The sequence below is a fragment of the Chlamydomonas reinhardtii genome, chromosome 4 (assembly GCF_000002595.2).
Source record: "Chlamydomonas reinhardtii strain CC-503 cw92 mt+ chromosome 4, whole genome shotgun sequence".
In the NCBI taxonomy this organism is placed as follows: domain Eukaryota; kingdom Viridiplantae; phylum Chlorophyta; class Chlorophyceae; order Chlamydomonadales; family Chlamydomonadaceae; genus Chlamydomonas; species Chlamydomonas reinhardtii.
The window spans coordinates 3,250,998-3,273,891 of NC_057007.1; the positions used below are offsets into that span (position 1 = coordinate 3,250,998).

Sequence of the window (22,894 nt, forward strand, 5' to 3'; positions counted from 1 at the left end):
ATTCCTTCGCGCTTGCTGCAAGTGTGCGCCGTGTGGCCTGTGCGTGCGTGCGGCACTGCGGCTGTGCACACTGACTCCCCTCCCCTGCTGACTCTAGCCCAACACACACGCACTCAATCCCCTGCTGTTGTATAGCAGCGGGCAGTCCGCGGCAGTCGTTCCCCATGGCAGCACCCGCCTGCATGACCGACTGCCCGCAGGCGACTCAGGTCCCGAGGGCCACGGCAACGGAATGCCCAGCCAGCGCCCCACCGCGCTACTACTCTTCAGGCAAGTGGGTGCTGACTGCTGAGCAAAGTGACCTTGCCAGACCTTGCCTTTTGCGCGAGCAGTACAGGAGCTCCTTGCAGAGCCGTGCAGGTTGCTGAGCACGGCTGCTTGCCTCCCGCCCAGACCACACTACTAAAATCGTCGGAGAGAATGAGACATCTTCTCTATTACACACTGATGTTACGCTGTCCACACGATGGATGCAGCAAGCGAGATGGCCCCTTCACGACGTCCATCCGTGACCTTTCCTTTCTGTCCACCTGCAGCCTATGCCTCTACACTCACGGTCTTCTCCCCCGCACAAACGCCCGCAACTCACCCAGCACCCAGCTTCGGCCGGCCGCATCTTCCACCTGACTGACTACCGTATCAATGGGGTCCGCATGCCTTCTCCCGCTGCCCTCCTCCCCGCAGCTCCTCATGCCCCCCACTCGCTTGCTCACTAGCGCAACACGTTATTGCCTTAGTTGCAGCGGCAGCATACCGTATGCATCGTGCCTGTGCAGGCGGTCGAGCGGCGGTCCAACAGACAGCAGTGTCGAGTCCAAACTTCGAAGCACGTGCGGGGCATTCCCTTGATATCACTAATAACCCCTGGGTTTCTCATGTACGGCAGAGCATGCATCGATGCCGCCTCTCAGAAAGACAAAGGCCGGTAACGCAAACACGGCACCACGCACCTCCTTCCCTTGTGTGCTCTCTAAGGGAACAGAAAGGGTGCATGTCGCACTGCGCACCCTTGCTGGCGAAGAGTAGATCCGCATTCGCAAGGTGCTGACAGCGCCGCAAATCCCTCTCGTCATTCTTCAATACGCAACGCTTAATACACAAAGGAAGCACACAAAACAAGGTATGAGCCATCAAGAAAGAGTGAGTCCAGTGCATTGAAGTTGCAAATCCCGGTAGCAGATCAATCCCACAGCCCTTCTCGCTCCATTGGCACCGCCGCCTGGAATGCATGGCGCGCGCTGTCAATCTCTTATGCCACTGCAAACGCGACTGCCCAATCACCTCCTTGAAAGTCCTCAAGTGCAATGATCACATGCAGCATATAGTGGCAAACAGGCTTGCCACTGCGAGTCTTTCCCTCCCAGCCCTAGTACTTAAGCAGCGGTGGTTGAGTGTACGTGCCACGCGCAAGCAGCATGGACGGCTCAGGTGCAGCATGCTACTAGTTCTCTCTCCTTCACCATCGTTACTAATGCACGAAGGTGCCATTGATGCACCTTGCGGTTACCTTCAATGCAGCGCCACCCAACCGCTTTCTGTTGCATCTGGCCGCGTCAGTGTGTGTCACAGGACGTACTGCGGTGTGGCTTGACGTGTCACGTGTCCGACTTATACGGGGCCTGTCATGTTGCCTGCGCGATGTGCCATATACTATCACGGCGCTAACGCACGTGCTCTGCTCGTCTCAGCGTACCAGCCTTGCAAACAAAATGCATCGTGCACTTGGTGCAACCAAAATGCCTGCTTCAGCGATTTTAGCGGGCACAAGATAAAGGAAGCGCACAAGTCTGTGTATGTGCGTGTGCGTATGCGGGATAAGCGGTGCGCAATGCTCAGTGTCCCAACCAGCAATCTCCAAACTTTGAACTCGCCCCGGCCGTCGTGACACGGACGAGCCTTACGCAGCCTCGTCAGGGCTGTCGTGTGCAGCAGTGGCACCGGTGCTAGCCCCGCCGCCGCTGCTGCTATGGCCGTCCCTACTGCGCCCGCTCCCACGCCGCCGCAACTTCTTGCCCGGGCTGCCTCCGCCTCCACCTCTGCCGCGGCCGCCCTCCATCCCCGCACTGCCTGCGCCGCTCAGCTCGCTGTTCAGCGGGTTGCGAGTTGACTTTGCAACGCCGACGGTGGCCGTCCGGCTGCCTCCCAATCCGCCACCGTGACCGGCGCCTCCCCCGCCGCCGCCGCTGCCTACGCCAGAAGCCAGCTCCGACTGCGCCGAGGGGACATCACCGCTGTCCGGCAGACCACCAGGCAGACCAGTGCCGCTGGACGCCAGACCACCAGGCGTAGCTGCCGCCACCAGACCACCAGACGCGGCGGCCGCCGCTGTGACGGATACGACGTAGGAGCTGTCACCGCCGCCACCGCCGCCGCCTGCACTCACCCACCGCGACACCTGCGCCGCGGCGGCTGCGCTGCCGCCCTCGCCGGCTGCAGCGCCATTGCCACTGGCATTGGAGAAGGGCGCTGGCGCGGGCGCGACGGTGCCGTGTGCGCGGCCGCTGTTGGTCCGCTGCAGCAGCATGCCACTCAGCCCACGGGCTAGCCACGTCAGCCCACCGCCGCCGCCGCCGCCGCCGCCACCTGTGGCGCTCGCCAGCGGCACAGCCGCCGCCGTCGCCGGTGAAAAGAGCTCCCCGCTCACCGGCAGCTCGCTGGACGGGATCGCCAGGACGTCCACACCGGCAACTCCGCCGCCAGCTGCCGCCACCGCCGCCATTGACGCCGCCGCCATCCGCGCCGCCGCCGCCGCCGCCGGGCTTGCAACGCTGGCAGCCGATGGCAACGTCGCGGACTTCGCGGCCGGCAGCCCACCGCCGCCGCCACCACCGCCGCTGCCACCAAGCGTCCCAGACACTCCGCGGGAAAACTGCCGCCGCATTGATGAGAAGCCCCGCTCCTTCTCTCCGGACTTTGCCCGGCCGAACAGGCCACCACCGCCGCCGCCAAACACGCCGCCAGGAGCGTCGTCGACCAGTCGCTGGCTGCGCCGGCGGCGGGGCGACTGCTGTTCACCCGCGTCACCGGGCCCGCCACCACCGCCGGGGGCTCCAGGAGCGCCGGTGCCCTGGGGCTCAAGCTGCCAGCCCAAGGCGTAGGTGGCGCCGGCGTTGAGGACCATCACATTGCCGCTGACCTCGATCACCGAGCGCCGCCGCGCCTGACGCGCCGCCAGCGGCGCCGGAGCCGAGCCCGCCAGCGTGCCGGCGGAAGCGGCGCCGTCAGCGGCTGCGGCCATGGCAGCTGCGGAGGCCACCGTGACGGAGCCGGATGCGAACAGGGCGGCAGCCTCGCCGCCCGCAGCAGGCGAGCGGTGGGAGCGCTGCCGGCCGCCGGCAGCGACAGCGCTCGCGCGCGGGCCGCCACCGGCGCCGCCACCGCCACCGACGCCGGAACGGACTGGGCTGGAGTGCGGTAGGGCGCTGTGCTGACGTGTCAGAGGCATGTCGTGGCCGTGACCCTCGACGCTCGCAAGCGCGCCTCCTGCGGCGCCGCTGGCGGTGGCGCCGCCGCCACTGGCGCCTGGCCCAAAGCCCAGGAAGTTGTGGATGGTGGAGAAGAAGCTGTTGAGCGCACCGCCGCCACCACCTGCTCCGCCCGCGGCACCGGGCACGCTGCTGCTGTTTGGGTCGCCTTGGGACCCGGAGCGCACATTCGGCGTCGACGGCACCGGAGTCACCGCCGCCGACGCCACGACACCGCGGCGGCCGCCGGGCAGGCCGACGGCGCTATGGGCGCGCGCGTAGCCGTCGCCAGTGGCTGAGGCGGCGGCGGCGGTGGCGGCGGCAGGCGCCAAGCCGGGGCCGCTGATGTTGTGACGCAGGTCGCCGGATCGAGCCCGGGCGTGGGCGCTTGTGCCGGAAGCAAGGGCGGCGATGGTGGAGCTGCGACGGAAGGATGTGCGGCTGCGGGCCGCGGGGACTGTGTCGCCGCCGCCGCCACCGCCGCTGCGGAGCCCACGTGCGCCGACGCCGATGACTTCGTATGCGGCAGGCCCCGCCGCCGCCGCCGCAGCCATCAAGGCACTGAGGTGCGACGAGTGCGCCTGGAAGAGCATGTGCTGATGATGGTGATGGTGGTGTGTGGCGGCGGTCCCTGGGCCGGGTGACCCCACCGCCGCCACCGACGTCCGGCGCAGCGAGCCCGCGGGGGCGACGGTGGCGCCAGCGGGAATGATGCCGGTAGCCGTGTTGTGCCGGCCGCGGCCAGCCGTCAGCGCCGTTGCCTCCTTCTCCTTAACCTGCCCGGCGGGCACTGGGTGCGCCGCCTGACCCCGTGTGTCTGACGAAGCAGCGGTGAATGAGCTGGCCAAGCCCAGACGCGACATCAGCGGGCTTCCGCCGCCCCCAACGCCGCCGCCACCACTGATGATGGCGACGGCGGTCGCCCCGCCTAGCAGGCCCGGCGGCAGGCTTCCACCGGACGGAAGAGGAGCCGGCCCCTGGACGTAGCCGCGTCGGAATGCGGCCGCCGCCGCGGCGGCGGCGGCTGTTGCCTTTGCGCCTGGCTCCGTGGCGGGCGGCGGCGTGTCGGCTCTCGCCGCCGCCGCCGCGATGCCGCCACTGGATGTGTCCAGCAGCATGCTGTGCGTGCTGTGCGTGTCCGCGTGCATGGCATGACCGCCCGGCGATGCCGGTGTGGTGCGTGCGTTGACTGACACCAACAGCGCCTGCCCCTGCGATGCTGTAGCCGACGCCGCTGCCGGCTGTAGCCGAGGGCCCGGACTGAGCTGCATTGGCGCCGGGGGCTGAAGCTGCGATTGCGCGGGCAGCGTCTGCGTGGGAGTGGGCGGCTTGCCGCGGCGGAGGAAGGAGGTGGTTAAGGAGGCTAGGCGGTTGGTCAGCGACGGCGCCGCCGCCGCCCCAGCCGCTGCCGCCTGCCCTGACGGCGTCGTGGGTGGCTCCCGCGCGGGGGAGGCTGCGGCGCCGCTGGCAGTGCCGATGTGGTGGAGGCGGAAGGCTCCTGCGCCGCCCGACCTCAGCAGTACATCTGTAGCCGTGAGGTTGGAGTCGTCTGCGTGCGTAAATCAGTGCGGGACCGAAATATACCGAGGCTTGACCATGGGCCACGACCGTCAAGATGCAAGTGTCTGTGTTCAGGTTGAAGGCACTGGACACACGTCAGCGCCACACTGGGTCACCAAGTGTCGAGACATGGTACCTGTGACCAGATACACTTGCAATGTCCGCAGCGCACGAAAGCGCACACAGGCCTCAAACCACCCACCTTCCACCTCCTCGTCGTCGTCCTCAAGAATCCCATACGAGCTCAGGTGCTGCTGCTGCTGTACGGTGACCAGCCGAGCCGCCGCCGGCGGCACCTGCGGCGGCTGCCGTACGGGGCTGGCGGCGGCGCCGGAGCTGTGGAGGTCACTCGGCGAGGTGCGCAGGTGCTGCTGCGTCAGCGACATCGGCAGCATGGCGTTGGCGGTGCCACGCCGGCTGGCGGCGCCGCTGGGGCCGCCGTCGGCGACGCCACCAATGGCAGGCGTGGCGGCGCCACTGGCGTTGGCATCCCCAGATACGTCCGTGGTGGTGAGCACCGACGTCTGCAACAGCGACGCGCCACGGCGGAAGCTGAGCCCACTGCCTAGCATGCTGCCTCCGCCTCCGCCGCCTCCAGCCCCTGCGCCTGCGCCACCACCGCCAGTTCCACCGCCTCCTCCGCCATCGCCTCCTCCGAGCAACCCGTGTCGCAGAATGGACATGGATGCAAAGGATCGCATCGGCGACAGCTCCCCCGCTGCCGACGGCGCCGCCGCCAAGCCACCACGGCTGCCGCCCCGGCGGCTGTCGGGACTGAGCAAACCGCCGCCGCCGCCGCTGCCGGGCTGCCGCAGATTGCCGGGAGAACCAGGTGGCGGCGGCAGCTCTCCGCGGCTAAAGGACCCAGGCAGGGCGCGCAGGCGCGCGCGGGCATATGAGAGTCGTGCGGAGGAGGCGGCGCGCGAGGGAAAGAATTCCGACGCGGCTGAGGCTTGGGGCCGGTAGGTCTCCTCCAGCTCGTCGTCCTCATCCTCCTCCCCGTGGCGTCGGCCCGCGCTGGTGCGTCCCAACCCCAGGCCAAAGCCCAGCCGCTGCCGAATGCTCTTGCTCTTGCCCAGAGCCCCCGCCGGAGGCGACTTGGCGCCGCCGCTGCCGCCAGTGCCTGCGGCTCCGGCGTCCCCGCCGGCGGCGGCGTCTCCGCCGGCGGCGGCCGCCGCTGGACTCGCCAGGTTGCGCAGGCGGTCAAAGATGCTGCCGCCGACGGCCTTCGCCGTCTCCGTGGGGCGGCGCTGCGGCGGCCGCCGCCGGCTCGATGCAGCCCCGGTACCGCTGGCGCCCGCCGCCGCTGCTGCTGCCGCCGTCAATGCGGCGCGCGCGTTGCCGTGCCCGCCTGCCCCCGACGCCAGGCCCCCGGCACCGGCGCCGGCGGCGGCGCCAATCAGCTCGTCTTCCAGCTCGTCGTCGCCGCCAGAGCGCATGACCGCGTGCTTCACGGCCTTGCGCAGCTTGGCCGCCGCCGTCACCGCAAGCAGGCGGCTGGCGGCGGCGTCACCGCCCATAGCTGTACCGGCGGCGGCGCCGCCGCCTGCAGGGGCGGCCGATGGGATGGATCCAGAGCCCGTGGCGGCTGCACCGGGTAGCCGTACGGCACTGGACCGCTTGTGTCGGAGCATGCCGCGAAGCGCAGCGACGCCGGCGGCGCCAGCAGAGCCGCGCTCGCCGCCGCCGCCGCCGCCGCCACCGCCGCCGTCGGCGTCGTCGTCCCGGTCGCTGCAGTCAAACCCAATGCCATCGCCGTCACTGGCGCCGCCGTCGCTGCCGGCGCCGCTGCTGTACTCCGCCGCCAATCGCTCCGCCATGCTGTCTTCCTCGCTGCCCAGAAGCATCGGCGCCATGCCCATTCCGGCGGCGCCGCCAGACGGCCGCGCCAGGGCGGCGGCGGCAGCCGCCGCCACGGCGCCGGCGTTGCCGCCGCCGCCATGGCCGCCACCAGGCACGCCACTGCCAGCACCCACACGCTCCATGTACTGCTGAGTGGACATGAGGCTGGCACGCCGTACGCGCGCCGCCGCTGCTTTCGCCGCCGCGGCGGCGGCGGCCGCCGCCGCCATGGCCGGGTCCTTGGCGCCGCTTGCGCTGCCGCCGCCTGCTTTAGAGGCGCCGGGGTGCGCGCCCGGTCCAGAGGCGCGGGAGGCAGTCCGCGCAGGGACGCTGCTACGAGCGATGCCGACGCGCCCCAGTGCGCTACCGCCGCCACCGTTAGCACTGGTGCCGCGGCCGCCAAAGCTGCCCGCCGCCGCCATGGCCGCCGCCGCCGCAATGTCCGTGCTGTCAAATGTTACCAGGTGCCGCCGGCCGCCAGATCCGTACCGCGACGCGATGGCGGCGCCGCCAGAGACGGCGCCGGCGGTACCGCCGACCGAGTGCCGCGACCGCAGCGCCGGCCCAGCCCTGCCCAGTGCGCCGCCGGCGGCGCGCCGCGCGCTGGCGGCGGCAGCGGCGGCGGCGGAGGCCCGGCTCACGCCGCCGCCGTCCGAGTCATTCTCCGAGTCCGACAGCAGCGGCACTGCCTGCATCAGCACCATACCCGCTCCGTCCGTGCGTACCTCCATCGCCCCCAGCGAGCCACCGCCGCCGTCGGCGTCGACATCGGCGGCGCTCGCCAGCGGCGACGCTGCAAGCAACGCGGCGGCGCCAGCCGGCCCTGCGGACGGCACCACCGGGGCCGCGCCGCCGCTAGCTGCGCCCAGATCGTACGGCGCCAGTTCCTGGCCGGCGCCGGTCTGGTGGCGCGACAGCGCCGCCGCCGCCGCGGCAGCACGCGCAGTGGCGCTGACGAGCGAGTGGAGGGCCTCGACGCTGGTGGAGGTGGAGAGCATGGAGAGCTGGGCAAAGTTGCCGCTGATGGCGTTGCCGGCGGCGGAAAGCGCGGCGGCGGCGGCGGCGGCCGCGGCGGCGGTGGCTGCTGCCTTGTGCTGGTGGAGCAGCATGTCGGCTCGCAGGACGCGGCTGGGGAAGGGGGGGAGACCGTTGGCGTATGGGCGCATATTGGGTACGGTTTGGCACGATTCGGCACGGTTTGTCATGGGGTAAGGAAACGAGGATAGACCCTGAATTGCAAGCCGCACCCGCAGCGGCTCGCTCACTTCCGGCTCCCATTGCATTACCCAACCACACATGGCTCCCAGCCAGAAACTAACATCGCTGGCACCCCAAACTTAAACTGGAACACGAACTCTCAAGCCCCCACAAATATCTCACATGCAGTTGATGACCTCCATCTTGGCGGCCAGGCCTTTGAGCGCCACCTCGCCGCAGCTCTCGCCAACCGCCAGGGCCGCTGGATCCAGATCCGGCTGCGTCTCCAGTCCGCTGTCGTCCCACAGACCGCGGCTGCACAGAACCTGCAGTAGGGGGTGGCAGTTGTACGGCGGCGGTGCGGCGGTTGGCCTGGCTGGCAGCTGGAGGTTGTACCAAACATGTACATGAACAGTCATGTGCACTTGAAACACACACTTACACACACTTAAACCCGCCCACCTGCCCCGCCGTGGCCAGGCCCGCGATGCGCGCCGCCCGGTTCATGACCCTGCCGCGGTAGGTCATGCGGCCGGTGGTGGTGTGCACGCGCGCCAGTACGTCGCCGCAGTCCAGCCCCGACTTGAAGCGCAGGCCCCTGCGGTCGTCAGGGAAAGAATGTGTTGATGCGCAACACGGCACGGCAGTTTCCTTTGTAGAGTTTGTTCGAAGGTGTGCTTTCTAACGCGGTGAGGTGAGCAGGGAGCAAAGCAGCAAGCAGTGCCCGAGCATGTGGTTCTTTCGTGTGTTTGGAGCGGCCCGGCGGTGGCGGCGGCGGCGGCGTGTGTTGCGGTGGCGGCATGCAAGCACACGCTATCGCTAAGGCGGCACCCGAGATGGCCCGCACCTGAACACGAGGTGGCGTCCACCGCCGCCGCTGAACCTGCGGCCTGGGGCCCGCATTACGCCGTCCGCGCTGGGGCCCCGCGAAGGCGGCGCCGCCGGCGCCGCCGCCACGCTGCCGCCGCCACCCAGGATTGAGTTGTAGTGCTGCGGCAGCTGCAGCGAGGGCAAGGGGCTGGAGCCGACGCCGGTGCCTGTGCCTGTGCCAGTGCCGGTGGCGCCGCCGGGGGGCGTGTAGCCGGCGCTGGTGCTGGCGTTGTGTGTGGCGGTGATGGCGGCGCCGTCCAGATCGTCTTCCTCGTCCTTCACGTACACAGGCTCGCACAGCGCATGGTCCAGGATCTCGTCCGGCCTGCAGCAAGCAAGGAGGACATTGCGTTAATTGTGTTCATTGTCGCTGTAGAGCGTAAGTTACTACCACATGTACGATATGTCTGCGTTCAGCAAGCCGAATGCGAACGACGGTAACTTTCTCTTGTTTGCGGCATGGCTGTGTACGGCTGGATATGGACACTGGGGCTGCACTTGCCTCGCACCGCACCGCAACCGCACCACATCACACAGAAACGCCCTAGCCCACTCCCACGCCTACACTAGCACCTCCCCCTGCACCCACCAGTCCAGGTGCTTCGCCTCCGCCTGGCACTCCAGCGCCCAGGCCAGTGCGGCGCGGCTGCTGGGGAAGGCGGTCAGAAGCAGCCCGTCGGCGTCCTCAACCTGCAGAAGGCAGTGCGACAGGCGGATAAAGCAGTCATGCTTGTTGACAGCACAAGGAATCAAACACGCTGGTATGCATGCGTATGTGTGTGTGGTATTGAGGAAGGAGTTGCTGTTGTGTGTGCGCCCACGCACGCAGCAGCTACGCCCGCGCGGGCCACGCGCACCAGGTATCCTCCGTGCCGCAGAAGCGCCGGCAGCGCCGCCGCGCGCAGCACCGCCAGAGCCTCCTTGGCCGCCTCCTTGTTCCAGGCCAGCAGAGTCTGCATGCCCACCTGCGAGCGAGGCACATGACCACAGCAGGGTTGGGGAAAGCGCCGAAACGGAATGGTTGGTTCACGAGTTTGCAACGGGCTGCGGGGCATGGCGGGGAGGGTGCGGGGCATGGCGGGGAGGGTGCGGGGCATGGCGGGGAGGGTGCGGGCTGGGTGCGTCAGGTCGCTCCCTGCCCACAGTCGCTCTCTCTTGCGCACCACGATTGTGAAGCAGATGGAGGCGGCGTTGACGGGCGCCGACAGCAGCCCCAGGCTCATCTGCTCCGCGCCCGCCAGCGGCCGCAGGTAGCACAGCCGCGCCAGGTGTGCGAAGTCCAGTGCCAGGTACAAGTCCAGCGGCGGCTCGCCGGCGGCCGCGCCCGAGGAGGGCTGCGTCAGCAGCAGCGGCGGCGCGCCGCCGCCAGCGCCCGCCAGGCCGCTGGTGGCGGCGCGGCGGTAGGCGCTGCTGGGGACGCCGTTGGCGGCAGCGCCTCCGTCGGCCCCGTCTCGGAGCTGGAGGTAGTCGGCGGTGCTGGCGCCGTGGAGCAGGTAGTCGCCAATGTGCAGGATCTGTGTGGAGGGGGCGGATGTACACATACACATACACACAGTGACGCTGAAGCACGCACGCATGCACGTTGAAAGCATGGGCTGCTAAGCGCCCCTCGCTTCCTCCCTCCCTCCTTCCCTGCCTGCTGCCCCACGCCCTCACGCTCCCTACGCACGCGCCCTAGCACCCTGCATACCGCCTCGTGCACCCGCGGCTCACCATGCACTGCTCCTGCAGCATCTCCTGACTGGTGGAGCTGTATGTGGGCCCGTCCAGCAGCACGAACCCGCCCTGACCCGCCTCGCACATCGCCAACGCGCGCCGCAAAGGCGCCGGCAGCCGCCGCCTCTGCCTCCTCTTCGCGGTGACCATCGCCGCAAGGTACGGGCCGCCCGCCGGCGGCGGCGGGGCCGCCGCCACCACCGGAGCTAATGGCGGCGCCAATGGGCCGCCGCCGCCGCCGCCGCCGCCGCCGCCGCCGATGGTGTTAAAGTCGAAGCCGTAACGCTCCAGGGCCGCGGCGGCGGCGGCGGCGTCACTGAGCCCGCTGCCAGTGCCGCCGGCGGCGGCGGCGATCCTGCCGTACGGCAACATGCCGTACTCAGACGCGCCGGCGCTGCCGCCGCCAAGGCCCACGATGCCGCCGCTGAAGCCGCCGACACTGGCGCTGCCGCCCCCTCCAGCTGCCCCGGGCGTATAACGGGCGCCGCCCTGTGGCGTGGGCAGCGCCGCCATGGTGACAGGTAGCAGGCCGCTGCTGCTGGGGTAGCCAGTGCCACCCAGCATGCCGAATCCTAATATGGACGTGCTGGCGGCGGCGGCGGCGGCGCCAGGCAGGACACCTGAGCCCGTGCCGCGGCCGGCGGCGGTGCCGCCAGCAGCAGCGGCGCCGCCCATGTTGCCGGCGCTGATAAATCCCTGCACCGGATGTGAGGAGGCCTCACCGATGGAGGCCGAGTACGCGCCGCCGCCGCCGCCGCCGCCGCCCACCATGGTGGTGGCGGCGGAGCGCAGCGACTCAGTCAGGGTGGCGGCGGCGCCTGGCGGCATGAGCAGCATGCCGTCGGCCGACAGGCCGCCGCCGTCGCGGGCGGCGGCGGCGGCGGCGGCGACGGCAACAGGACCCGAGCCGCCAAACAGCGGATTGCCGAACGTGTAACCATCGGCCGCCACCGCCGCCGTACCGCCGCCGCCGCCACCTCCGGCCGTACCCGCTGTGGCAGCAACCGGCGGCGCCAAACCGTCAGCCATGGCCGCCTCAAGGGTGCTCCGTGCAAAGTGACCCTCCACTGCCGCTGAGCCCACTGCCATCGCCGCCGCTGGCGCCACTGGCGCCGCCACCGCCGCCTCTGCCGCCGCACTGTCGGCGGCGCCGCCATCGGCCTCCGCTGCCGGCACGTCCAGCCGGCCGCGGCGGCCGCGGATGGCGGCGTCAGCGGCATCGGCGTCGGCCTCGTTATCTGCCGGGTCGTACGGCTGGTAGTCGCACGGCTCGTCGTCGCCGTACTGCCACGTGCTGATGCCGCACACGATCCGGGGGCCCCTGAAGATGACGGTGACCCCCTCCTCGCCGCGCTCCTCCGACGTCCACTCGATCGTCTCGAAGGTCATCCGCACCTGCTCGCCGAAGCTGCGCACCGTCCCCGGCGGCGCCGGCCCGGCGGCGGCGCCAGCCGTGATACCAGCCGACTGCTGCTGAAAGTGCGGACTGCCAGCCGCCGCCGCCGCTACTGCCGCAACTGTCGGCCCCATCAGTCCGTCATACAGCCCCGCGCCTGCGGCTGCGCCGCCGCCAGGCAGAGGGCTGGCGCCGCCGCCGCCGCTGCCGGCGCTGGCGCGCAGCGCGGGCAGCTTGACAAGATTGGCGCTGACTGGGCCCGCGGCCATGCCACTGCCGCCGCCGGCCTCCGAGCCGTCCCCAAACACTCCAAATGAATACTGCGCCAGCGGCATGGATTGGTGGTAGCCGCCGCCGCCGGCTGTAGCAGAGGAAGCGTCGGTGGAGGCGTGGCTTCCGAGCTGTAGCTGCTGCTGCAGCAGCTGCTGCCGGAAGAGCCAGGCTGTAGCACTGGCGGTGCTGAAGGGCCCGGCGGCTGTGGCTGGCACCGTGGCGCCACGCGAGGGTCCGAACTGCGCCGGCGGCTGTGCAGCCCCCGGCGCGGTCAGCGTGCCGCCGCCAGCTCCGCCGGCGCCGGCGTCAGGCATCACGGTCTCGAGTGTGTCAGCGTCGCTGCCTGGCGGTGATGATGCGGGCAGCTCCACAGACAGGTTGGGCCGCATGCGGCGGCGTGGCGCCGAGGCAGGCGTGCCGCCATCGCTGCCGCCACCGCCGCCGCCGTTCAGAATTCTGCCCGCTTGTACACCGGCGCCCGCGCCGGCGCCGCGGCCGTTGAAGCCGCTGACCTGTGACAACAGCGCGCGGCGCACGGCGGCCGCCACGGCCGGCCCACGCGCCGGGTCGAAGCCTGTAGCGCCCGCCTGCGCGCCGTCACTGTTACGGTCGTGCTCACTTGCCTCCGCAACCGGGCCCGGCCCGGCCCTGCCGGCGCCCATGCCACCGCCATTTCCGCTGTTGCCGCCGCCGCTGTTGCCGCCGCCGCTGCTAGTGGCGCCGCCGCCCAGCGACGTTGAGAGCAACGCGGCGGCGGTGGCTGACGCGCGTCGCATGCTGAATGAGCCCTGCAGCCGTGCTTGCGAGTCCTCGTCCTCGAATGCGCCGTCGTCTTCCTCCTCTCCTAGCTCTCCAAGGCCCTGGACAGAATCGAGGTCTTCCTCGTCGGCGTCGGGATCGCCTATTTCAATGCCCGTCATCGCATTTCCCAGGCCGTCACCTATCTCGATACCGTCGTCGCCGTCATCAGCCCCAGGGTCCACGACTCCGCCGCCCGCCAGCCCGGCAACCGCCGCAGCCAGCGTGATTGCTGACGTGTCCACAACGCGCGCAGCCGACGACGTCCTTGGCGCCGGCGCCGCCGCCGCGCCCGCCGCCGCCGCCGCCGCCGCCAGGGCGCCAGTGGGCGAGCCCCAGGCTGCGGCGGCGGCGCTCTGCAGCGCGTCCATCGCAACGGCGCCGCCGCCGCCGCCGCCAGCGCTGCCGTTGGCGGCGGTTGCAGCGGCGGGATCCGCCATGTCCGCTGTGTCTAGCTCCATATCACCCATGACTAAATCCGTGACGCCGCCCGCCGTGCCCATTCGCAACAGCTGCTCCGAGGCTTCGCTGTTTCCTGTCGGCACCGCAGACGCCAGCACGGAGTGGTACAGGCCGTGGCCCAGCCGGCCGCTGGGCGCGCCGCCGCCGCCACCGCCGCCGATGGCCGCAACCGCGCCCCGGTACGCGGCAGCCGAGAACAGCCCAACCGGCATAGCGGCGCCGCTGGCGCCCGCAAGGCGGCTGCCACCGGCTACGCCCGACGCGGCAGCGGTCGTCGCGCTGTAGGACGCCGAGGAGGGGCTTCCCTCCGAGCCGGCGGCGCCGCCAGCACCGCCGCCGCCGTACGCAGTGCCGCTCTCAACAGAGCCGCGCCCTGCCAGCCGCCATTGCACCGCCCGCTGCTGCGAGCTAAGCCTGGCGACGGCGGCGGCGGCGCGCTGCGCCGCTGGCGACAGCATCAGCGCTCCATTGGCGGCGGCGGCGCCATCTGCCGCCATGGCGCCGGCAGGCAGCGGCGGCGGTAATGGCATAGAGCCGTACAGCATCCCGGCGCCACTGCTCCCATACGAAGAGCCGGCGGCTGGATAGTAGCCGCCTGCGCTGCCGAGCCGCGACACGAGCACACCCGGCCCGCCAGCACCGCCGCCAGCACCACCCGCGCCCGCGGGCTGAGAGCTGGGGCCCAGCGGCGACCGCGGCGTTGCGCTGCCGGGCACGCCGCCGGGCGCAACCCCCGCGCCGCCACCCACAGCGCCGCCGCCGACCGCGCCCATCGCGCCGCCGGCGCCGGCAGGACTGGTGCCGTACAGGTGGTGCATGGCGCCGCTGGTGGCGGCGGTGACGCTGCCGGCGCGGGAGCAGGCCTGCGAGCCGAGCCCGCCGCCCGTCCCTGGGGTCCACGTGTCGGAGCCATACATGCCGCCGCCGCCGACACCGCCGCCGCCGAAGCGCGGGCTGGCGCTGCCGCCACCGCCTAACTGCGGCGATGCCAGTGCAACGGCGCCGCCGCCTTGCGGAGCGAAGCGGCTGACGCTTGGCATGGAGCGCTCGACGGCCATCGGCTCCCGGCTGGGCGCCGGGCTGGGGAGGGCGCCGACGCTGCCGCCGCCGAGGCGCGGCGACATAGGCGTGCGCAGCAGCCGGACGCTCTTGCCGCGCGCCCCTCCGCTGATGAGGCTTTTCATCCGGTCAACGGCGCCGGCGGCGGAAAACGGCGACGGTGACGTCACGACAAACGATGACTGCGCCGACGCCACCACCACGCCGCCACCGGACTCGCCAGCGCCGCCGCCGTCCCTACCGTTGCCGCCGCCGCCAGCACCGTTGCCGCCGCCACCCTCCCGGCCGCCGCCGCTCATATCGCCGGTGGCGTTCTTGGCGGCGGCGCCGCCACCCTTACCCGCCGCCGCTGCGGCGGCGGCGGCACCGACGGAGCGTGGCCGCACTGCTATGGTCTGGCAGCTGGCAGCTTCCAGCACCTCCGCCGGCCAGCGCGCATTAGTCAACATTGCCTGAAGGTGCGGACGCATTGAGGCACCGCGCAAGTAGCAGCCCGTGGTCAGTACTATACACACCAAGGTAGCTGGCTGGCAGCTAGGCCCAGCACATGTTAGTATGCAAGGAAGCTGCGGTAAGGATTAGTGCGACTACATGCGGCTTAGCACTCGAGATGATAAGCGATTGCACAGGCATGTGACAGGCAAGAATCGCCGCCTCATTGCCTCACGCTCTTGCTGCCTCACCTGCAGATGCACGCAGAAGCACACAGCATCATGCACCGAGCTGAACATCAGTGCCGCCCGCGTCGGCTGCGGCGATGCCATGGAGGCGGCAGCCGCACCGCCGCCGCCGCCACCGCCACCGCCACCCGCAGCCGCCTTTGCAGCCGCCATCGCCGCTGCCAGCGCGCCGCCGCGCGTGGTCGCCGGCGGTGCCGACGCGATCGACGCCAGTGCGTTGCCCGCGGCGGCGGCGCCAGGCGGCGAGCCGGCTGCGTGGAAGCCAGCGGTGGCGGTCGCGGAGACGCCGTGGCCGACCAGCGGTGTGAAAGGCGGCGGCCGCCGCGGCGGCTGCGGCGATGCGCTGAAGAGGCGGTGGTGGCTCTGCTGCGAGCCCACGAGCGGTGTCGCAGGCATGGACCGCCCCAGGCGCCCGCCGGCCATGGCAACCGGCGGCGGCGGCGGCCGAGGCGGCAGCTGCAGCGGCGGCCGCGGCGGCAGCCCCGGCAGGTGCGGCGACAAGAGCGGCATGGGCGCGCCCGCAGCACCGGCGTCAGCAGGCACACCCTCGTGAAGCGTGGGGAGCATCGCGCCTAGGCTGGCACCGGCGGCCGCGCCCGGCACGCCAGCCACGCCAGCCACGCCGGCGCCGGCGGTGCCACCGGCGGCCTCCATCTCCTGCAATAGCCGCACCGTCTCAGCACTGAAGGTGCGGTGGGCCGCTGACGCGGCCTGCTGCTGCGGGTACGGCTGTGGGTACGGCGGCGGGTAAGGAGGCGGGTACGGCAGTGGAGGCAGCGGCACCAGCGGCTGTGTCGGTGCCTGCTGATGAGGATGCGAGGGCGAGCTCGCCTCGTCGCCAACCGCCTCCCGCACGCCGGCAAGCAGCACGTGGACACTGTTGCCGCCGCCAACACCGGGCGGCGTGCCTGAAGGCGGCGGCGCCGCCGGCCCAAGGCTGCCATCGCCGCCGCCGCCGCCGCCTAGCGCGCGGGACGTCTGCTGCCGCCGAAGTGCTGCGTGGCTGCGCGGGGCCGTTGGACTGGCCGTCAGGGCGGAGGACGAGGCGGAGGCGGTGACCGGCTTCCGCACGTGCTTACGCAGCAGCGATGACGCCGCCACGGCAACGCCAGCTGCAGCAAGTCCCGCGCTGCCGCGGCCAGGGACAGTGCCGGCACTGCGGGAAGCCCCTGTAGGCATGGCGACGGGTACGAGCGCGTGGCTGCCGCCACCGCCACCGCCACCACCGCCACCGCGATCGCCTGTGCGACTCAACGACTGCGGCGCCGTGGTAGAGTCCTTCTCCGATGATGCAGCCGCCGCCGCCGGGGCCGGAGCCGCAGGTGCGGCGGGCCACGGCGCGTCCAAGGGCGGCAGGGGCGGGCCCGGCAGGCACACGGAGACCGTGTCAGACGCCTCCGAGGCTTGTATTGCCGACAGCAGCTGCGGCTGCGGCCGGGAGCGTGAGCGCGAGCGCGAGCTATCACTCGCGGCGAGCGGTGCGCGGCTCCCGTCGCCAAGCGCCGCCCCCACTAGCCCACGAGCCGACAACGCAATCGCGTCCAGCGGTGTTCCACACGGTGCCGCGGAGCCTCCGCCGCCGCCGCCGTCATCAGCTGGCGCCACGCCGGCGGCTTCGGCAGCAGAAGCAGCAACCTGTGCTTCGGCGGCGTCGTCTCGGACGCTCAACGAGTCGCTATCGTACGAGGATATCGTGCCGAACAGGTCCATTTGCTCGCCCTGTCGTACAACGGCCGCTGCCGCCCCCGGTCCCGGGCCCGACGCCGCCGACGTTGACGCCGCGACGTCGCCCGTCGCCGTGGACCTTGCCGCCGCCGCCACTTCATCGTGCAGCCGCGGCGGCGGCGGCCCCAGCAGCGGCTCCCAGGCGGTCGTGCCCGACGGCGTCGCCGCCGACGGCGCGTCCATGTCACGTGACGTCATCGACATGTAACCGCTGTCGTACGTCCAAAGTTTCCGCGCGCCCGGTGCCATTGCCGTACCGTCGGCGCCGGTAACGCCGCCGCCAGCAACGCCCGGGCCGCCCTGCCCGCTGGGGTAGTATGTGCTCTGGCCGGGGCCGAAGCCAAGCCCACCGGCACCGTAGCTCAGAGCGCTGGTGCGGGCGCCGCCGCCGCCGCCGTCGCCGCCGGCGACGCCGCTGCTCACGGTCAGGCCACCCCAGCTCTGTTGCGCATAGCCGCGCGTAGCCGCCACTTCCGCGTTCATGGCCGCCTGCGGTCGTGGACAAAGCACGAGGTCAACAGGAGAGAGCGGGGCGCGAGTGCACAGGGCACGGCTGAGGGAGGAGAACAACAGGGCCAGCTACCCAGGCTTGGGTGCCTCGGCCCTTCCGCATGCAACGATACGTGATATACTGGTTGTAAACGAATCAAGCTACGCAGCCCCCACTGCCTCCACCGTCTCTTCTGCCCGCGCAGCCCCCGCACGCACCCCGAACGCAGCAGACGGCCCCGGCATCTTGCCGTCGCCCTCGCCGCCCACTCCCAGACCACCCGCATCCGCCGCTGCCTCCGCGCCACGAGCGTACGGCGGCGGCAGCTCCGTCGCCGGCAGCGCGACAGCGGTGCCGTTGTAGCGCCGCGCGAGCTGTTTGATGGCGTCGTGGCAGAGGCGGAGGGCGGCGTCGCGCGGGACGTCGGGGATGGCCGGGTCGGACAGCCCCTGTGGATGTGATTGGGGCGCGTTTGGATGCGTTTGAGACGCGTTCGGGATGAGTTTGGGATGCGTTTGGGATGCGTTTGGGACGCGTTTGGGCACGTGCGGGCACATGCGGGTGTGGTGCGGTGGCGCTGGTGTCGTGCCAGGGCACATGGGGCGGCACGGGTTGAGCGGGCGCCGATGCGGCTGCGCAACCGCTGCGGCGTCACGTGCGGGCCTCGTGTCGCGCCACTGCGCCACGGCCCGCGCCCTGCACCCCAACACCCACCAGGATGTCCAGCACGACGAAGGCAGATGTGTTGAGCGTGCGCGAGCCGTCGTCCTCAGTGCCCGCGTACCCGCCCGGCCGCAGCAGCCGCTGCAACAGCCCCGCCCGGCCGCCGCGCAGCAGCCCGCCGCTGCTACTCCGCCACAGCCACAGCAGCACCGCGCCAGCCGCCGCCGCGCTGCCCAGTCCCACCGACAGGCCCACCACCAGCGCGCTGCCTCTGCTGGAAGACTCCGGATCCGGTAGCTGCGGTGGCGTGAGTTGGGGCAGGGGCACACGTAAGGGTGAGACGAGGTTAACGGGGGGGTTACGCGTTTCTCAACAGCAACCGCAGGGATCACAACCCAATACTGTCTCTGCATGCGTCTGCCGGACCCCAGTCGCAGGCTGATGCCTCCACACCGCATACCGAACGGCATCGCCGCGGCTCCAAAGCCCTCCGGGTGGTTTCGATCGGAAAGCACTAGCCCCGCCCGCCCCCATGGGACATACTCGTCGGACATGGGCAATCAACCCCCCCCCCTGCCTGCTGTCTACTTCGCTACACTTCTCTGTACCAATCCTTGCAACCCCCCGCCCTTCCCCCACACCTCGTCTGCGTGCGCCTCCAGAGGCGCCCGATAAGATATGGATGCACGGTACTGCGCCCGCAGCACGGCAGCGGCTGTAGCAGCGGCCGGGCTGCTGCTGCTGCCGGCCGGCGCGAAGCTGGCACTGCCGTACAGCTCGGTCCACTGCACGGAGCCGCTGCCGCTATCACCGCTGTCGCTACCGCCGTTGCTACTGCCGCCGGTGCTACTGCCGGCGGCCAGGATGAACTCCGCTGCTACAGCCTCCGGCAGCGCCGTTGCCGCGTACGCTACAGCCGCCGCAACCGCGGGGGAGGCGTACGGCTTGGGCGCGCGCGGCTCGTCGTCCGCGGTGGGGTTGTTGGGGCCCGTCGTGGCGTATGGCCCGGCGGAGTCGGCTGCCAGGATCGCCACGACTCGCTCCAACACGGGCCTACGTAGGAGGGAAAAAGGGAGCATACGCACATCAATAGCTATCCCGCGATCCCATGGTGGCAGCCTAGGCAGCCTACCCTCTACAGTACTGCGCCCGCCGCACCCCCAGTGCTCGCAGCACATGCATCACCCAATCTTTGCGTTCACTTTGACACACAGTGGAGGAATCCTCCCATGCCCGCGCCAACCCCAGACCCACCATGTGCGCTCCGCGCCGGGCAGCCGCAGCGGCGGCGCGGCGTTGGGGTGCGAGTCCATGACGTCACCCACAACGTTAAGGTCCCGCAGCTGCCGCAGGTCGACAGCGGCAGCGGCAGCGGCGGCGCCCGCCACCGCCACCGCCTGCGCCTGCAACTGCGCCAGCGACAGCCGCCGGTACGGCACAAGCGATGAGTTCGATTGCGCCATCAAGGCCAGCTGCGCCGGCGGCGCCGCCAGCGTCGCGAAAAGGCGCGCCGCCGCTACGCGCCGCGCCGCCGTCGCGGCGGCGCTGACGCCGCTTACGGGGAAGCCGTACGGCATCGGCGCGATGTTGATCACGGCCGGTGCGCTGCCTCCTCCCCCGGTTCCACCAGCGCTGGTGCCGTTGCCAATGCTACTGCCGCTGCCCTTCCACCATGCTACTGCCGCGCTCCACAGGCTCTGCCAGCTGCTGCCCAGGGCGGCGTTGGATCCGGCGGCGGCGCCGCCGCCACTAACCGTAACCGCGTACGGGCAGTCCGCCGCCGTACAGTCCTGCAGGTAACCGCCGTCGCGGTGCGGCAGGTGGCCCATCCAACCGTCGGAGGTCGCGTCCACGCGGCTGGATCCAGGCAGCAGCATGACACGCGTGCCGCGTACCGCCTCGGCGTCGCGGCCGGGCCAGGAGAGCGCAGCCTGCGTGAGAGGCGGGGCGGCGGCGGCAGTTTGGGGCTGGTGCAGCGTTGTGGAGAAGGAGTAGAGCAGGTTCAGCGGGCATACCGACAGGCTTCAGGGAGTGGCCAAGCACGGCTGCTGTGCGTGCGATGCGTTGTACATGCATGCCCGGCGTGTCTCGCTGCTGCTTTCCGACCAAACGGCACGTCCCCACAACCACGTTGATGCCCGCATTCCCAACTCAAGTCTCGCATTTCCATATGCAGCTCACGCGCGCGCGCACGCACACAGCTTCCACCACGCACCCCAAACCTCCGCACAGCCACACCATACCTTGACATGGCTCAGCGTATGGATGGTAAACGCGCAGCGCCCCTCAGCAAACGCCACATTCATCCGGCGGCACGCCGGCGGCTGCCACCTGTTCGCGCCCGCCCCGCCACTCCCGTCGCCGCCCAGCTCCGGCGGGCCGTAGGAAAGCAGCCGCTGCAGCGTCCACAACGCCGCGCGGAAGCCGGCGGAATCTATCCGCCACACCATCCGCCTCGTGTCCAGCAGCCACCCCTGGCTGGGGCCATACGTCTGCAGGTACGACGCGGCAATAGCCTGTACAAGCGCCGGGCCCAGGCAGCCGGGCCCCGCCGCCAAGCAGATGCCATACTCGGCGGCGCCGTCGCCGTCCACGTCAGTGCCGTTGAGCGCCGCCGCCGCATCCACCAGCTGCTCCCAGCTCCACACCAGCGGCAGCGACACGTCAGAGCCCGACACGTCCCCGCCCGCCCCTGTGCCCGTGGTTCCATTGCTTGCCGAGTCCAGCCCCAGCCCCAGCCGCCGCCGCATGGCTGGGTCGCGATACAGCGCTGCCACCGCCGCCCGGCTGCCGTACAGCACAAGGCCGTTGCGGCCGAGCGGAAGCGCCGCCGTACGGTACTCGTACGACGTGCCGTAGAGCCGCAGCTGCGGCGGCGTGGCACGCTGCAGCTCCACAAAGGCGGCCGGGGGCTCGAGCAGCTGGGAGGGGGGTGCCAGGGCGCCCGCGTACCCCAGCCCTGGCAGCAGTTGCGCGTCCAGGATCCAGCCGTCGTACGACAGCGCCAGCGCGGCACGCCACGCCGCAGATTCCGGATCCGAGATCAGGGCCCCGCTGCTGCTGCTGTTGCTGCTGTTGCTGGAGGCTGCTGAGCTGGTGCTGGCATACCCAAAGCCAACGTCTGCGAGCGAGCGACGCCCTTTGGCCCGGCGCCCCGCGCTGCTGCTGTTGATGTTGCTGCTGCTGCTGCTGTTTCCGCCAGCACCACCGCCGGGAAGAGGCGGCGCTGTGCCAGAGGCCCTGCGCGTGCGCACCGCCGCCAGGTCAGTGGGGTCTTGGGGACTAACTCGCCGACGTTTCTCTACCCCATGGCCAGCCACGCAATGACCACCTGTAGCAATTTGCGCGTGCTCTCTGGCTCCCCGTGACAGCCCCACCCCTGCCCGGCCCCGCCCTGACTCACTCATCCCAGGGTGTGACCCGCACCGCCCAGCCCGTGTCGGACAGGAATTGTGCCAGCACAGCTTCCGGCAGCGCCACACCAGCGCCCACAAGGAGCTCCAGGGTAGGGGCCTGCACCAGGCAAAGAGGGATTTGCAGAGGAGAAAGCAGGGTTCGGCGTGATGTGGCGTGGGGCGCCGGGGTGCGGACATGCCAGCGTGGGGGACCGCGAGGTGTTAACGCCGGTGTGACACGAAGGCAAACGTGCCCTCGGGCCGGCAAACAAATTTTGCCGCTCTTCCACAAGTGGAGGATGCCCCAGTCGTGCGTGGTCGGGTTTAGACCACAGGGGCACGCCCCGGTTTGCGTGCGTCGTGCCAACAGGGGTGAGAAGCCGTCGAGCCCGCGCGAATTGCACCTGGTTGGCTTCCCACTCCGGTAGGCAGCCCTGCTGGATGTAGTCGACCACCAGGGCAGCGCTGACGTTGAGTGCTGGAGAAGACTCGCAGCTGCAATATGCAGTAACAGATGGGAATGCGGGCGGTCAACCGGTTGCCGTCAGCGAGATGTGCTCAAACTTGACTGTGTGTAGTTGCTATCCTTGGACAACGTGACCGGTTCAAGCGCGCGGCTGGGACGTCGGCGTGTCGCGCTCGAATGCGCCGCAACCCCGGAATTCCTAAAGGTTTCAGCCCAAGTAATTCCATGGCCAGGTTGATAAGTCTCGCATGAGCAGCGGCATGAACGCGTGCACGGCTTCAGGACGTTTAGACACCCGTAAAGTGTCTGTCGTTACCCTCTGCCCGTGTCCAGAAAGCTGATTCCAGCATGTTTACTTACCTCAAAGAGAGCTTTTCAAGCGTCGCAGCACAATCCGCCTGAGCGGCCGAGCTCAAGCGGGCCAAACAAAGCAGCGCCGTGAGCAGCACCGCCCATAGCGGTGTTCTCCAGCTTCTCATCGGATGCAGCTTGAAGTATCCAGCTCCTCCATTTGGCACAAGTGGCCAAGTCGCCCCATGCCTCCGTCCAGAGCGCGAGCCCTACTAGCGCACGAGGGCTACGCTGTTGCTGCTATAAGAAACACCAATTGCTAGTCATTTAAAAAACATGATGTAATACCATAAGCCAGAGTGCGCGTGTGAGAAACCTGGTGTGTTGGTCTGTACCCCGCTTCCTCAAGCCCTCAATGCATTATCGGTAACCGTGTAACTTGTTTCAGTAACAGTATACCGTCTTATTCGCACGGTGCTGACGAGTGACTGCTGCATGGGCTGCTGCGACTGAACCGACGCGCTCGCCCCAGCGGCAGCCCCACTGC

General features: G+C 70.1%; 1 protein-coding gene across 1 annotated transcript; it reads right to left on the reverse strand.

The window, feature by feature from the left end:
- Positions 1-425: 425 nt before the first annotated feature.
- CHLRE_04g226700v5 (uncharacterized protein) lies at positions 426-22,771 on the reverse strand. The gene is made up of 18 exons (XM_043062017.1): positions 22,417-22,771; positions 21,995-22,085; positions 21,599-21,708; positions 20,439-21,435; positions 19,450-20,126; positions 18,837-19,248; positions 18,247-18,492; positions 17,751-17,981; positions 15,321-17,531; positions 10,647-15,089; positions 10,097-10,447; positions 9,791-9,898; positions 9,523-9,623; positions 8,911-9,258; positions 8,526-8,661; positions 8,247-8,389; positions 5,227-7,994; positions 426-5,013 (listed from the first exon to the last, which is right to left on the reverse strand). The coding sequence occupies exons 1-18, from the start codon at positions 22,533-22,535 to the stop codon at positions 1,898-1,900; spliced, it is 16,608 nt and encodes a 5,535-aa protein (XP_042925369.1). The 5' UTR covers positions 22,536-22,771; the 3' UTR covers positions 426-1,897.
- Between the last annotated feature and the right edge of the window lie 123 nt (positions 22,772-22,894).